We start from the raw sequence: 13849 nt of genomic DNA, 5'->3' as shown, positions 1-13849 counted from the left end.
GCTTAGCCACCAGAGTGACGTCCCTCGGCGGAGCAGACTTTTAAAAGTTCCGATTTTGTGCTCCGCGGCTCTATCACTTGCCAGAAGCGGCCAACGGAGGTCCCTCCCCCGCCGTCTATCCTCCCGAATATCGCCTTGGATTCACTTCTCCGCACGTCCTACCTTCCAGAAAGTGGTCGCTTTTCTGTTCAGAGTTGTTGCTATTCCTTTCTTTGATCTCCTGTTGGGTTTGTAGGTGTTCAGAATGGTTTGATCCCTATCCAGCTGAATTCCTGAGAGGAGACGAAATCCAGGTCTCCTACTCCTCCACCATCTTGCTCCGCCCCCCTCACTTCAACTTCTTTTTATTATCTTTTTAGTCACTCATACAATAATTTTTATCTGTGAAAGAATTCAAATTTATTGAATGAAAGGCACTGCTTATGATTTACAAAACAATTAAGTTGAAGAGGAAGCTTCCAGTGAATTAAATAATATAGGGTTTTTTGGATCTGTAATTGATAAACATTTGATTAAAAAAATAAACAGTTTGTATTAGGTCACCACACAGATTTATACAACAATCAGATGTGTAAAAGCATAAGTAAGGTTTTAGGGGACCCCAACAGAGGTATCTTTTCCTAAATCCTAAGAGAACCAAACAGTTTTAGAAGCTAAAGCTATTATGTTTACAGACGTGCAAAACACCAAAACACTTTAAGCAAAAACGCTTTATTTTTAAGAAAAAAGTATGTTTCCTCATTTTCTGTTCTTGGCATAAATGTTAATTCTTCCCCGTGGAACCAAAACCTCCTGAACCCCTTTCAGTGTCATCTAAAACCTGAAAAGACATAAAGGTGGTAGCCAGGTAGTCAATTTCAGTTCTCTTTCAGTTCTCTCTAGCTCCTAACCTCTAAGACTTTTATTCTTGCCGTACCATCCTTTCAAAAAGGAGATTACAAAAAGAAAATTAAATTTTTAAAAAGCTCCATAAATAAAATAGTGGGCAATTTTCAAAAAAGCTAGAGAAATAGAATTTCAGGATATATTTAAATTATTTATTACCCAAAGTAATGCTATATAATAGCTATGAAAAACATTTCACGAAATTCTAAAACTAAGCTTTTAATTTTGCTTTAAACAGGACTATTATATGTGCTATTATTTAGTTACAAATAGCATATGAAACCCTTGAAATTGTATTTTTCCCTTCACTGAAGATGTTATATCCTTTATTCCCTGCTCAGCTTTTATGATACTTACCTGAACTTCCTCTATTTCTGGATAAAAAATCCGTTCACAAATGAGCTGTGCAATCCGATCGCCCTTTTTGACTTGAAAGGAAAAAAGAGTTTATTACTGATATTTTATTGATCTTTTCTCTATATCTTGCCTGTACAGTGAGAATTTGAGGAGGGAGCATGTGTTATCTAGACACTCAGAACTCAGAAAACTCACTGCATTTATGTGATTATATGCGTCTAACGTACCTTGAAACTTTTCTTTGCCAAAATTAAATAGTACGACACCCACATTTCCTCTGTAATCTTCATCTATGACGCCAGCTAAGGGAAAGAAAGATAATAGAAGCATGGTTTATGCGACCAAAACACTGAGGGTGTAGGATTACCTCAAAATCATTCTTACGTAGCTCCGAGGTTTTAATCCTCAAGAATGAGTAAGTGAATCTTGCTCTGGAACTAGGTAAAATCTCAAAACTAAGAAATGAGTCTTAATAAAATGCAAATACATAGAATTTATAGAATGGCCCTAATTTTCCCACCTGTCACCCTTACAAATGGTGACCATTTCCTATTCTAAACTGGGAGTAGGTATTTAGCATCTCAGATGGGTCATCCTGAATTGCTCACTCCAAAACTACTATTCATCTGCTGCACACCTGCTAAAAAGACTAGAAGAAAATTACAACTTGCGTTTTAAAGGTTTTTCCTGGTAGCACCTTCCCACTAATATCCAGAATGAAATATGACTGAGTCATAAATAAAAATGTCAAACAGCCTGAAGATCTGCAGTGGAGTAAGTCAATGCTGACATTGTTAAGCCACAGTCTAGCTAATATCAGAACATTCATTTTATAATAAAAATGGAGGTGAATACTTCCGTTCATATTCCACCTGTCCTTTTAATTTGAGCCACCATCCTTTCTTAGAGCATGATCTCTCAGAAGACATTAGCACATCAGCTTAACAAGGAGTACACTATTCTATAACACCGTGTGTAATCAGTACCTGTTTGAGATTATGAACACAGGGACAACAAATCTTTGCAGGAGAGGACTCGAGCCAGGGCCCTGCCTTGGCCCACAGAGGTACATTTACCAGGCTTGTTAGCATTTAACTTTGAGCCAAGAACTTAAAATGTTTCCATAAACACAAGCACAGATAATGCAGGTGTAGCAGGCCTTCCCATTTCCTCTTTCAATATTGAGACATAATTCACAACTCAATGGTTTCTAGCGTATTCGTAATTGTGCAACCATCACCACAGTCAGTTTGGGGGACCGTTTTCATTACCCGAAACAAAATCCCCTACCTATTAGGAGTCACTTCTCTTCCTCCTCATCCTCCCCCCTGCCAATTTCTTTCTATACACGTTCATTCTTTCCCCTCAGTTTGTAAAATTTCATGGCACCCTAATTAAATGTAGCTCCATGTTACAGTTTACTATTAGTAACACCCCACCTCCTAAAAACCAAATACACAAAACTCTTATTAAAGAAAAAAAAAGAAAGTAAAAATAATCAGGATTGTAGCTCAATGGGTATTAATGCTGATTGACCAGACTCATAATTATTTTGAAGGTCAACTGAAAAAAAAAATTTTTTTTTTTTTTTAAAGAACAAAGGAAAGCATTCCCCTTCAATTTTCTTATAGGGGGAAAAAATCCAGCATGGGGAAAAATACTTAGAAAAACCAACATTTTAGATTTTTCCAGTGGATTATAGAAGTTTAAATGAATCCCTGTGCTTTATGAATGATTTACTAGGGAGAAATGAAATCAAATTGAAGCATTCTTAAAGGTTCCTGACACTTTTAAGAGTTTGAATTAAAGGTAACTAATTTTAAACAGTGAGAAGGAAGGGTAGATACGTAGCAGAAAGGCAGCAGAGGAGGTTCATATCATGTCTAGATGGAAGGAAACAGTCTATTCTTTTCTAGCTGCACAGAAACAAAGCCTTGACCAATTCAAAGAATCCTGAAGCCTGGCTTCTTTCCCCACTGCCACTTGACCATTAAATTAGTTCTTATTGTGTAATTGGTAGAACGAGGGGACCAGCTGTTTTCTATATTATCTATATGCAGCAAAGTTCTGGCTGTAGGAACAACCTGGATCGGATTCACTGGCGAAACCCCTGCGGAGAACATGCTATTGCCTGCTAGAACAAATGAACCCAGAAGACCACAGAATCTCCGAGCTGCAGATCTCAAGTGCAGGCTAGTACTCAGCTGCCTGGAAGGGGTTCGATGAAGACAATGTGGACTGATTTCTGAACTCTTAGTTTCTACTTTATAAGAAAGATCTTAGAATACCCAAATAGTACACATACATATAAAACTAATAATGTTCCCCTACCTTCCCTCGGGCAGCCAATATTACAGTAATGGATTTTATGTATTACTTTCTTGTATATTAGTCAGATGTCAGAAGTCCTTGTATTTTAGTGATTTTTAGTCTCTCATCAAAATGTTTCCAAAAGGCACTTTCCTGATCAAAGGGTGTGTACATTTAAAATTTTAATGGATATTTCTAAATTACCTTGCAAAAAAGGTGTAGCAATTCAAACTTCTATCAGCGATATTTAAGAACGCCCATTTCCAAAGTCCTTGCCAATATCAAATGACAGCAATCTTTTTTTTTTTAAGATGTATTTATTTGAGAGAGAGCATGTGTGTGAATGGGGGGAGGAACAAGGGGAGAGGGAGAGAATCTCAAGAACACTCCATGCTGAGCATGGAACCCAGAGCCTGACACAGGGCCTGATCTCACGACCTGAGCCAAAACCAAGAGTCAGATGCTTAACCAACTGAGCCACCCAGATACCCCCAGACGGCAGCAATTAAAAAAAAAATTCTGGCCAATGTGATGAGTGAAAAATGGTATCTCATGGCTTTACTTTGTATTTCCCTGATGACTAATAAGGCTAGAATGTTTTTCCTCTGTATGTTTGTTGCACATTTGTATGGCCTCTTCTATATTTTATGATTTTTTCCCTTATTTGGGTATTTAATTCTTTTACCTATGACCTGCAAGTATTTATGTTTTTACTTTATGGTATCTTCTCCCATACAAAAACACTCCCTTTTTGGAAAGACCTTTGCTATATGTCTATAAAGTAGTCCCATCAAACTCAAATGTTTGGGTGTCTTGAATTCTGTAAAGCCAGATATCTACCAAGATTTTATGCTTGGCACATAGAGATGTGAAAAGCCTTTTAACTAACTAAAAGAAATGAAGTTGTTTGAAGTCAATTGAAATGTATCACAGAAAAAAAAGCGCCCTCAGTAATACTTTTTTTTAGCATGAATGCCAATAGTATGAAAAATCCAGTTGTTCCAAGTTTATTTATTACTCAAAGGCAATTTGACCTTCAAGAAAAACCCAAGACATTCTTTTTCTACATAAGGAACATAAGCATCAGGGATATTTCTCTTCATGAGAAAGCAGAAAGTATTTTGAAGTTATCACTGGAAAAATCATACATTGGAACTGGCAGAGTAATTAACTGACTTCAGGCACAAGTTTTACTGTGTCAAGACTTTGGCATGTCATTTGTTGGAAACCTTCTTTAGTGAAAACTATCCACACCTACCAGATGTGAATTCTGAACAGAATCCTGCATACTCAACTTTTCCCTTTGACCCTTATTTACAGCCTGGGATTTCTAACAACATCTCTCTTCTGAAGTAAAAACTGTGGCCAACTATGATAAACGTGTGCCTAAGAGACATTTTTAAGATACTCTGCATCCAAGAACACACCACAATGTGATTTTATGAATAATACCACATCAACCACCAGGCAAACTAACTTTCCATTTCTTTTACATGAATGTTTTTCAGAAGGTTGTTTTAAACAGAGCAAAAATTAGTAACAAAGTCAGAAAAAAAAATTAGGTTGCCACATTAAAAAAATCTTTGCATTCTCTAGGGGACAAATATAACTTACAGGGTCTAAATATGTGCCAAGCAGTGTGAGATGCTTTGCATATATTATCACTCAATCCTCCTATCCTTGTGAGGCAGGCACACTAATTTTCTTTTTATGGAAGAGCAAACTGAGGCTCAGAAAGTACTAACTAGCCAATTAATGACAAAGCTGGGACCCAAGTCTAGTTGTTACTCCAAAGTCCATGTTCCTTTCACAACCCTTTGAAATTTCTTTAAAAATATATGCAATCTTCTATATCCTGAAGTTACAGTCCTAAATTGCCATACTTGACGTTATAAAAGTATTTTTGAGAAGCAAGCATAAGAGCACACAACCCCAGTGGGCTGTTCATCCCTGCTCGGTCAAACCTGGCTTCTCTTCAGTCCCTAAGAAAGAACTACTTTGGAGATTGTGTCTTGCCCCACAGCACCACCTAGTGACACCAAAGGGAGACTGAGGGACACGCCTCACTCCTTACTTGATGCACAGCACTGGTTAACAGGGAGCTGACTGAGGACGGTGCCTGGTTGGTGCAGGGATGGGGTGAGGTGATACCCAGCATTTAATTGCAGCGTAAAGAACAGAGGGACTGGAATCACGGATGAAGATTCCAGGGTTTAACATGTCAGCTTGGGCTCATTGCTGAGCCAGTTCTTCCATCTGTTAAAAAGTAGCTTTGTGAAAATGGAGGGATTTGGAGAATCTAGCATACCCGCTCACTGGAGGGCCAAGATGTCTAAATAGGTGAAGCACTCTGCTCACTAAGATGGGAATAAAAGTCAGGACAAAGGTCAGTGAGGTCCATACTCCAGAAAGGAGGAGATCCAACGCAAGGGAACCATACCAGAAAGGTGAGAATTTCCTTATGGTGAGGGTGGTTAGGGAGCCTACCACAAGACAGCCAGCAAAGACTTGGGCTCTTTATGAAAGGGGCTCCACGATGAAGTTGTTGACTTTGGGAGACGTGAGTAAGGCTTTATCGTAAGGCAAACAGGAGTCGCTGAGTACTTGTTCGACAAAAAATGTAGATAGGGAAGCACAGTGTTTTCTCTTCTCACTTAGAGTCTCTTTTTATATTTTGCCAAATGTGGATGGCTCTCTTACACAGACACGAAAATTCATACAAGACTGACCTGCATTTTCTATAACCTTTTGCTTAAATAATTTAATAATTATTGCTTAATTTCCTAATTTCCTAATACTTGCTCAAAAATGACATAAAAGCTTTTCCTACCCTTATAAAACTACCTTTCTTCTAAGAATAGAGTCACTTTGGACTAAATGCAGATTATCACTAAGCCAAGGCAAAAATCCTATCCATCGGATAATATTTAGTTAGCCTATTAGTAAAATAACATGCATTTCACATCATGGTCATTTTAAAATTAGACATATTTAAATAATATTTGAAACTGCATCATGATTGTCTATTATTTAAGAGGTGGAAATTTCTAAAGAGGCAAAACACAACACAACAAAAATTATTTCCTTTTCTTGAATCTGTCAATCTTGATTACTACCTCTTAAGCAAAGGCAAAGTAAACACACACATATTTACAGAAGAAAAATGTAAACATATTACCTCCTACATCAATGAAGTATTTTGCAGCCAAGCCAGAACGGGGAGCTAAAAAACAAAAAAAAAGGAGAAGTTGGCTCCTTTGCAGGGGGAGGGGTGATACTGGATGTAATTTACAATTTAAGCATGCCACTCTCATCTCCTAGGACATCTACCTTTTCATCTTAACTTTAGTAGATGGTTCTGGATTCAAGAATATCTTTATTATACTGTATTATTAAACTAGGAAAGAACAGTGTGAAAAAACTTGACAAAGTTTAATTCAAAAGCAACTTAAACCACTCTCATGCAACTTCAGTCCATTGAGGATTTGTGGTGGCGTGGTCAGTGGACCGTGGCAGTGGACCGTGGGGGGTAGACTGAGAGGTGAGCAAGTGGGGACAACCTCGGACAAGCTTTCAAGCAGTCTGGCCACAAAGGGAGGACCATAGTGGGCAGTGACACAGGACTGAGGAAGAAGACTTGTTTTAAGATGGGAGATCTGAGCATGATACAGTCTAGATGGGAAGAGGGCAGAGGAGGAGGGTGGAGAGAGGCATAAACTTAACCAATGGTTAGCCTAGAACTTGGGACTCTTACTCATGATTCAAATGCCAAATGACATGTCTGTATAAACAAATGAACCAGAGTAAGATGAAAGGCCTGGTATCAGTCAGGCACATGGTCAAAAGCTAAACCTTAAAAATTCAATTCCAATGTTTTTTATTCTTAAAATGAAAACATAGAAAGTGAACTTTATACCTTACACTTGCTGACTTGAGCATCAGGCCTCTCATTAATTATTTTGGCTTCTATAATAATTATTATAAATAATAATTAATTATTCCAGAAAACTTCAAACTGGCACTTTGTCAATATGTGCTACTTCTTCCTGCTTTTCCTTTTATTTCATTCCATCTCCTTATCCCCACCCCCCAAAATATTTTCAAATGCAGCCAAATGCTGCCAAAAGGAGATGAAGAAAGAGCCCATCTCGGTTTTTCTGTGAAAGGCAGAAGTATTAGCAGTTCTCACACTCATAGCTAACAAGATGGTGGTGTCTAGCCCCTCCCCACCCACAGTTCCATTTATTCCTTTATGTTTACTCTGAAGTTAGAAAGTGATTATTCAGTTGAAGAAAGTTTTGAACTCTCTCTCCAATGACAGCTGACTTGCTCTTCATTTTGTCATAGCTCCTCCCACTATAAGGCATTCAGTCCCCTCTAGTGCCCTGAAGGGTACCCCTGACCCCAACATACCCCATGGGAGGACACCCAAAGCGGGAAAGACTAAATGGTCTGATGGACTCTGGGCGAACAGGAGCCAGAAGTTTTACTCTCGGGATAAAAAATGTCGTGTCATTAGCCCAGGCCGGCCTCTATTTTCTTATATAACAAATATTAGCCATTTCATCATCATCTTCATGAAGACATCTGACCTCAGATGCAATTTGATCCTTGAAGGGGGAGCTCCAGTTAAAAATCATCTGTATTTTCAGTTTCTCAGTGAGGAGTTGAGAGAAAAACTCCTGGGCCAATGTGAGCCTCCTAAGAGCTCAAGGAATCAGAAAAAAAAGAGAGGGAGGGCTGGGGGGGTAGGGGTGTGTGTGAGCACAAAAAGCAGATATGTAAATGAAATGTAGTTTTCAAATGGCTGTATTTGCCATCACAGTTGGCACTTCTTTATTCTAGGACACATGCCAAACAGTATCTCTTCCCTCATTTATACCCTAAATGAAACTAAGATGAAGGAATAGATGATAAAGGAAAAGCTTGACAAATAGTTACCATGTCTTAAATCACTTACCTACTCTTCCATAGCACCCAGAAGGAAGAGCTACCTGAATGTCTGTTTTCACAAGGGCTTTCTCCATAGGTGGTAGTGTATAATCATAGGCACTAGGAAAGTAATGAAAGAAAATAGCCAGTATTTATTCATAAAATTGTTTTTATATTTTCTTCCTTGTGACTAAGTATATAGAATTGCTTCAAATACATCTCATAAAATAATCACAAAATAATTCATGCAATCTTAAATTTCAATAACCCATCTGACTATAACTTCAGTACTCTAAATTTCCAATTCAGATTAAAAAAAAAGTTTAGGGGTGGCTGGCTGGCTCAGTCGGTGGAGCGTGCAACTCTTTCTTTCCTATTTTTTTTTTTTTAAGAGAGGGAGAGAGAGAGAGACAAGAGAGGGGGGTAAGGGGAAGAGGGAGAGGAAGAGAATCTTCACACAGGGCTCAATCTCACAACTCTGAGATCATGATCTGAGCTGAAATCAAGAGTCAGATGCTTAACCAACTGAACCACCCAGGCGCCCCAAGTGTGCGACTCTTGATCTCGGGGTTGTGAGTTGGAGCCCCACATTGGGTGTAGAGATCACTTAAAAATAAAAATTTATGAAGAAGGTGGTGGTAGATATTTCCTTTTAGTCCATTATTAAAATGGTGCTAACTTTAGATACAGTCATTCTGGTGAATTTTTTTGGTTTAAGAGGTTATTAACATGTAATCTTGTTCTCCCCTGAACAAAATTTTGTTGGGAAAATGAAATGCATATTAGCAGGAGGGGGCAGAAAGGCAGACTTCTGAAAGATGCATGCTACTAACATGATATAAAAAGAGGAAGAGAAAGAAAAAACCAAGGGGAGATGTGCAAAGATGGTGTAGGAAGATCCTGAACTCACCCACTCCCACAGACACACCAAACCTATAGCTACATATGGATCATTTCCCTCTGAAAAAGAACCAAGAAAGAAGGGCAAATACTCGCTAATAATAGCTAACATTTACTAAGGCCTTACTCTGTGCCAGGTACAGTCCTAAATGCTTTATATAACTCATTTTATTCTCACAACAATCCTCTAATGATTAGGGAAGACATGCAGAGGGAAGGGGAAAATGGGTGGACAACATGGCGGAGCGGGGGCAGGTAGAGCAGTGTTGTATCTGTTCTGCTGGTCTCGGTAGCTAACCAAGCTTACCAAGCTGATACCATGAACCTCACTGGCTGGGGGACAGAGCTGATCACTGGGAAGAGGCCCTGGAGAAGGACACTGCTAAGGACCCGATTCTCTAAGATCCACCCAGCAAATGCTGCTACTGTTGCTATGACTGTAGCCCCCTTCTTGATGGAAATGTGAGATTTTACAATGAGCAGAACTTTGGCGGATCTTAATGAAGACTAGTAATACAGTATTACATTTTCACTTCTTTCATTGGGATTTCCTCTCTTTCAATAGTTAGACCCTAATTTATTAAAGAGAGAAGTTATTTCCATGTCTATTTCCGGATATAGTCATCTTTGTTCATTAGGAGGATATTTTAAGTATGTTAAATCTAAGTCTCTCATATGACGTGATCACAACAATGCCCAGACATGGTACTACATCATTCCACTTTTATCCATGAGGACTAAGGGACTGAATACATCCCTTTCAGCTCTAACAGACCATACCTCACTTTTCTTTTCCTTTCCTTTCTTCATTACTATCATCACACACTCCTTTTTCCCCTTCTGTACTTGTATGACTTAGACCAGTAATTCTCACATTAGAATTACCTGGGATGCTTGAAAATAATTCCTAAGGATTTAGTCATGTAGTAAACACCCATTCCCCCCAGTATCACTGTTCATCTACCTTAATGGCTTCAAAGACCTGGACACAGTCGTCAAGTCGGGGGGAGGGGAGCACTGAACTAAGGGTCAAAAATCTTATTACATTCAAACCCTGGGGCAATCAATTCAGCTCTTCACAGAATCCCTCACCTGTAAAAAGGTAAGTAACACTTATCTACTTCAGGATTGTTGTGAGGATTAAATAAAATCGCACATGTAAAGTTTTTAGTAGAGGTAAAAAGTGCTGAACCAATGGAAGGGTGGTAGCATTACTGACATTCCCGCTGTGTTTCAGATTCGTGCTCTTTCTGACATTTCCAGTCCTTATATATGGACATATAGAGAAATTTCACAATTCCTTTAAGGCAGAAGCACCCTTCATTAATCCTCCCTGGGTATTTTTTCACAGCCAGCACCTAGACATCCCCCGTGGCTTTTCTTTCTATTGTGCACTGCATCACCCTCAGGCCACGCTTTGAAGCCAAGCTGGGCCTTATTCATCTCTACCTTCCATTTGGAAAGGGTGCAATAAATGTTGCAAAACAAATAATGCCTTGGTGGACACTTATATGTAGTTACCATTCTGCACGCTTGTGTCAAATCCTTACTGAATTTCTGCTAAAGAGGAAAGCTGAAATTTTCAACACTAGGAAAAAGAGAGAAATCCTACATATATGCAAAAAGGGTTGGTTTCTGTAATCTTTTAGGTGAAAGTTTCAAGCTGTGGCCGCAGATGGCAGGAATATAAGCGAACATGACTGAGAGCTCTAGAACTCCAGCTCTGGACCTTCTCTGCGTGAGGTAGGGATGGCGCCGGCAGAAGGCGGCCGGAAGTCCCCACTCACCTGTACAGGTCGTAGCCCGCAGCCCGCGCCGACCCCTTGGTCGGGGCGGTGGCGTGCTCTGAGAGCCGGACAAAGCGGAGCCGCATGCTGTCCTCCGCAGGCCGGGGCCGCTTGCTGGGGGAAATGGCGGGTATCGCTTCAGAGCAGGGCATGGCAGAACAGAACGCAAAAAAAGACAGCAGCAGAGGAAACAAATGGACACAGAATGAGCGCCCGCCAGAATTTAAATCTCCCGCCAGCAACTCCTCGCCCCGCCCCTCCCCTGGACGAGCCCACAATTCTAGCTGAGAGGGGAGGCGAGATTCAAATTTGAGGCTGGAAACCCCTCTTGGAAAGCGGATTTGGGATAGGAAACTACTGCGCCTTCTCAAGCTTTTCCAGCTCAGGGTACAGTAACAACCTGTGCTGGGACAGCTCCGGGACCTCCCGCTCACACAATAGAAAGCAACCACTTCCCCCATTAGGGGGCCCTAACGGACTCGCGCGCGCGCGATTAAAGGCTGCGCACCCTCCCAGGCCCCTCCCCCAGCCCCGCCCAGAGCCGGAGGGCTTGCTGGTCTCGGCCCTCTACCCCCTCCTGCACCTCCTCCGCCTCCTCCGCCTCCTCCGCCTCCTCCCCCTCCTCCCCCTCATCCCCCGGCGGCGGCCGGGAGGGCCGGCCGGGCTCCGAACCTCCGCACACGCCCTACATGGCGTATCCTTCCAGCCTGGGCCCCGACATTACTGGCGCCGCGGCAGCCCCGGCTGCGAGTGCTGGACAGCGGCCAGAAGAGAGGCCCCGCGGCTTCAGCTCTCCGCCCGGCGCTGTGTGCGCACACTGAGCGGAGCAGAAACGTAAAGAAATGGCCGAGCGCGGGGCTAGGGCAGAGGGGAATCATTTGCCCCGAGGTTTGGGTGCTGGTTGGCTCGTCCGCTCCCGCAGGCGCGCGCCGGGTCTGCACCCTAAAGCCGCGTCCGGGTGAGATGACCTCGGAAGCAGTAACAGCCGCCGTCTGACGAGGAGCGCACGGAGGCGGCGCTTCGGCCTCCCACGGGCTGGCGCAGACGCTGGGACCCTAGGCGCGGCGTCTCTGCCTTCCTCCTTCGACCCGCTTCTTTTTTGTGGCCCCTGTTTGCCAAGACCATCCGCGAGGCACAGGGCCCGGCCCCTGCGCACTGCTGAGTTACCTGGGGCGGCGCCGCTTGCGGCCATGGCTCCTCAGGTTCTAATCCCAGAGACCCCCAAAGCAACGGAACCTGATCACGATGCCCGTGACAGTGGCCGCGCTCAGTGATGCGTCCTAGGCTGTGGGCAAGGCAGCGTGTCCCATTTCCTAACAGCACCCGCAGTGCACGGCGTATCGTTTACCCTTAAAGGGGGCGGGGGGCATGGTTTTAGGATGATCCCAAGGACAACTCAGTTGCTAGCGCTGTTTCATACGACCCACAGAAGCACAGAGGGGGAGACCCCCAGTGGCTGTGATTCGAACAAAGATCCTGGGCTACCCTGAAATAACAGCAGGGATGAGTAAATAACTTTATAGGTAATCATAAGTTGGGTTTTCTAATTTCCAGAACTGATGCAAAAAGCTTTCAGTAAAAAACAAAATATAACGCAGCTTGTCAAAATAAATGCGAACTATAGGGCAGTTTTAGAAAAATGACAAAAACGTTAGGGTATTCAGAAGGACTACTTAAGTTTGTCAGGAAGGGCCTCACCACCATGTTCTGTCACAGTAATCTTTTTTAATCATACCATGTATTACTACAATCTGTCCTTCTTTCATTGTTTGTTTATTTTTCTCATTGTCTATTTGCTCTAGTAAACATAAGCTCCAGAGGGCAGGGACCATATATGTCTTCATTCGCTACTGTATTCCTGGGGTCTAGCTTAGTGCCTGGCTTAGAAGAGTGCTTAGTAAATGTTTGTTGTATGAATGAAAGAGATCCATCTGGCCCCTGTATAGGATCACTTCTCAAAATCTTGATTTCCTGTCCACCCCTTTAATTTTTTTTTTTTTAAGAGAGAGAAAGAAGGGACAGAGGGAGAGAGAGAGAATCTTAAGCAGGCTACACACCCAGCGAGGAGCCCAACGCGGGGATCAATCTGGCAACCCTGAGATCATGACCTGAGCCAAAATCAAGGGTTGGTTGCTTAACCGACTGAGCCACCCAGGTGCTCCGTGTCCACCCCTTTAATTTTTAATCAATGTGTTTTGTTTTTCTATATAATGCCTTTTCAAGGCCTGCAGTGAAAAACTGGTCTACCCCTCCACCAAAACCCTCCCTCAAATTTCACTCCTTAGGGGAAAATGCTTCCGACTTTTTTTGGTTCTTTCTACTGGAGTGTACCTCCCTATTTCTAAATTATATGTTGCTATTTTTTTAATGGCATAGAAATTATCTTTAGAATTAGGGTAGTTGAGGATTAAGTCTCTTACTGCTTTTTCCACCCCATTCTGCAAATAGTTTTGTCATAATTTTTAGGTAAGTGAGTAGTACTTATCATGACTAAATATTATCCACTGTTGAAATGAGTAATGTGATATGATTTTTTTTTAACACCTGCCCCCCTCAAGTTAATAAGGGTGTTGTTCTTCCATTTGTCTTTGTTGGTAGTGGTGTTTTTGATTCACCTATTGCTTGTTCACCCCCCACCCCCCGCGAAAGGCTCCAGAGAATCCAATACCTCACATCTG

The 13849-nt window shown here is 41.7% G+C and overlaps 1 protein-coding gene across 3 annotated transcripts; it reads right to left on the bottom strand.

Moving 5' to 3' along the window:
* Positions 1-695: 695 nt before the first annotated feature.
* DUT (deoxyuridine triphosphatase) lies at positions 696-12421 on the bottom strand. 3 transcript variants are annotated; one of them, XM_031031758.2, is made up of 7 exons: positions 12339-12421; positions 11172-11307; positions 8513-8604; positions 6731-6775; positions 1470-1544; positions 1243-1313; positions 696-820 (listed from the first exon to the last, which is right to left on the bottom strand). In XM_031031758.2, the coding sequence occupies exons 1-7, from the start codon at positions 12361-12363 to the stop codon at positions 764-766; spliced, it is 501 nt and encodes a 166-aa protein (XP_030887618.1). In that variant the 5' UTR covers positions 12364-12421; the 3' UTR covers positions 696-763. The 3 variants fall into 3 exon arrangements, with proteins under 3 accessions (XP_030887618.1, XP_006736865.2, XP_030887620.1); XM_006736802.3 differs by lacking the exon at positions 12339-12421 and adding an exon at positions 11896-12144; XM_031031760.2 differs by lacking the exon at positions 12339-12421 and adding an exon at positions 11861-11879.
* Positions 12422-13849: the final 1428 nt, after the last annotated feature.

This window comes from Leptonychotes weddellii, chromosome 9, assembly GCF_054177405.1.
Source record: "Leptonychotes weddellii isolate Sample4059 chromosome 9, ASM5417740v2, whole genome shotgun sequence".
NCBI lineage: Eukaryota > Metazoa > Chordata > Mammalia > Carnivora > Phocidae > Leptonychotes > Leptonychotes weddellii.
This window is presented reverse-complemented; position numbering and strand designations above follow the sequence as displayed.

Bases quoted from the DNA above. Each gene is read 5' to 3' on its own strand.
- DUT (XM_006736802.3), bottom strand. From the start codon at position 12,049: ATGATTCCCCTCTGCCCTAGCCCCGCGCTCGGCCATTTCTTTACGTTT. The intron at 1,545-6,730 runs GTAATATGTTTA...TCTTTCCCTTAG, and splicing joins ATACTTCATTGATGTAGGAG to CTGGCGTCATAGATGAAGAT. The intron at 1,314-1,469 runs GTACGTTAGACG...TTTCCTTTCAAG, and splicing joins TGGCAAAGAAAAGTTTCAAG to TCAAAAAGGGCGATCGGATT.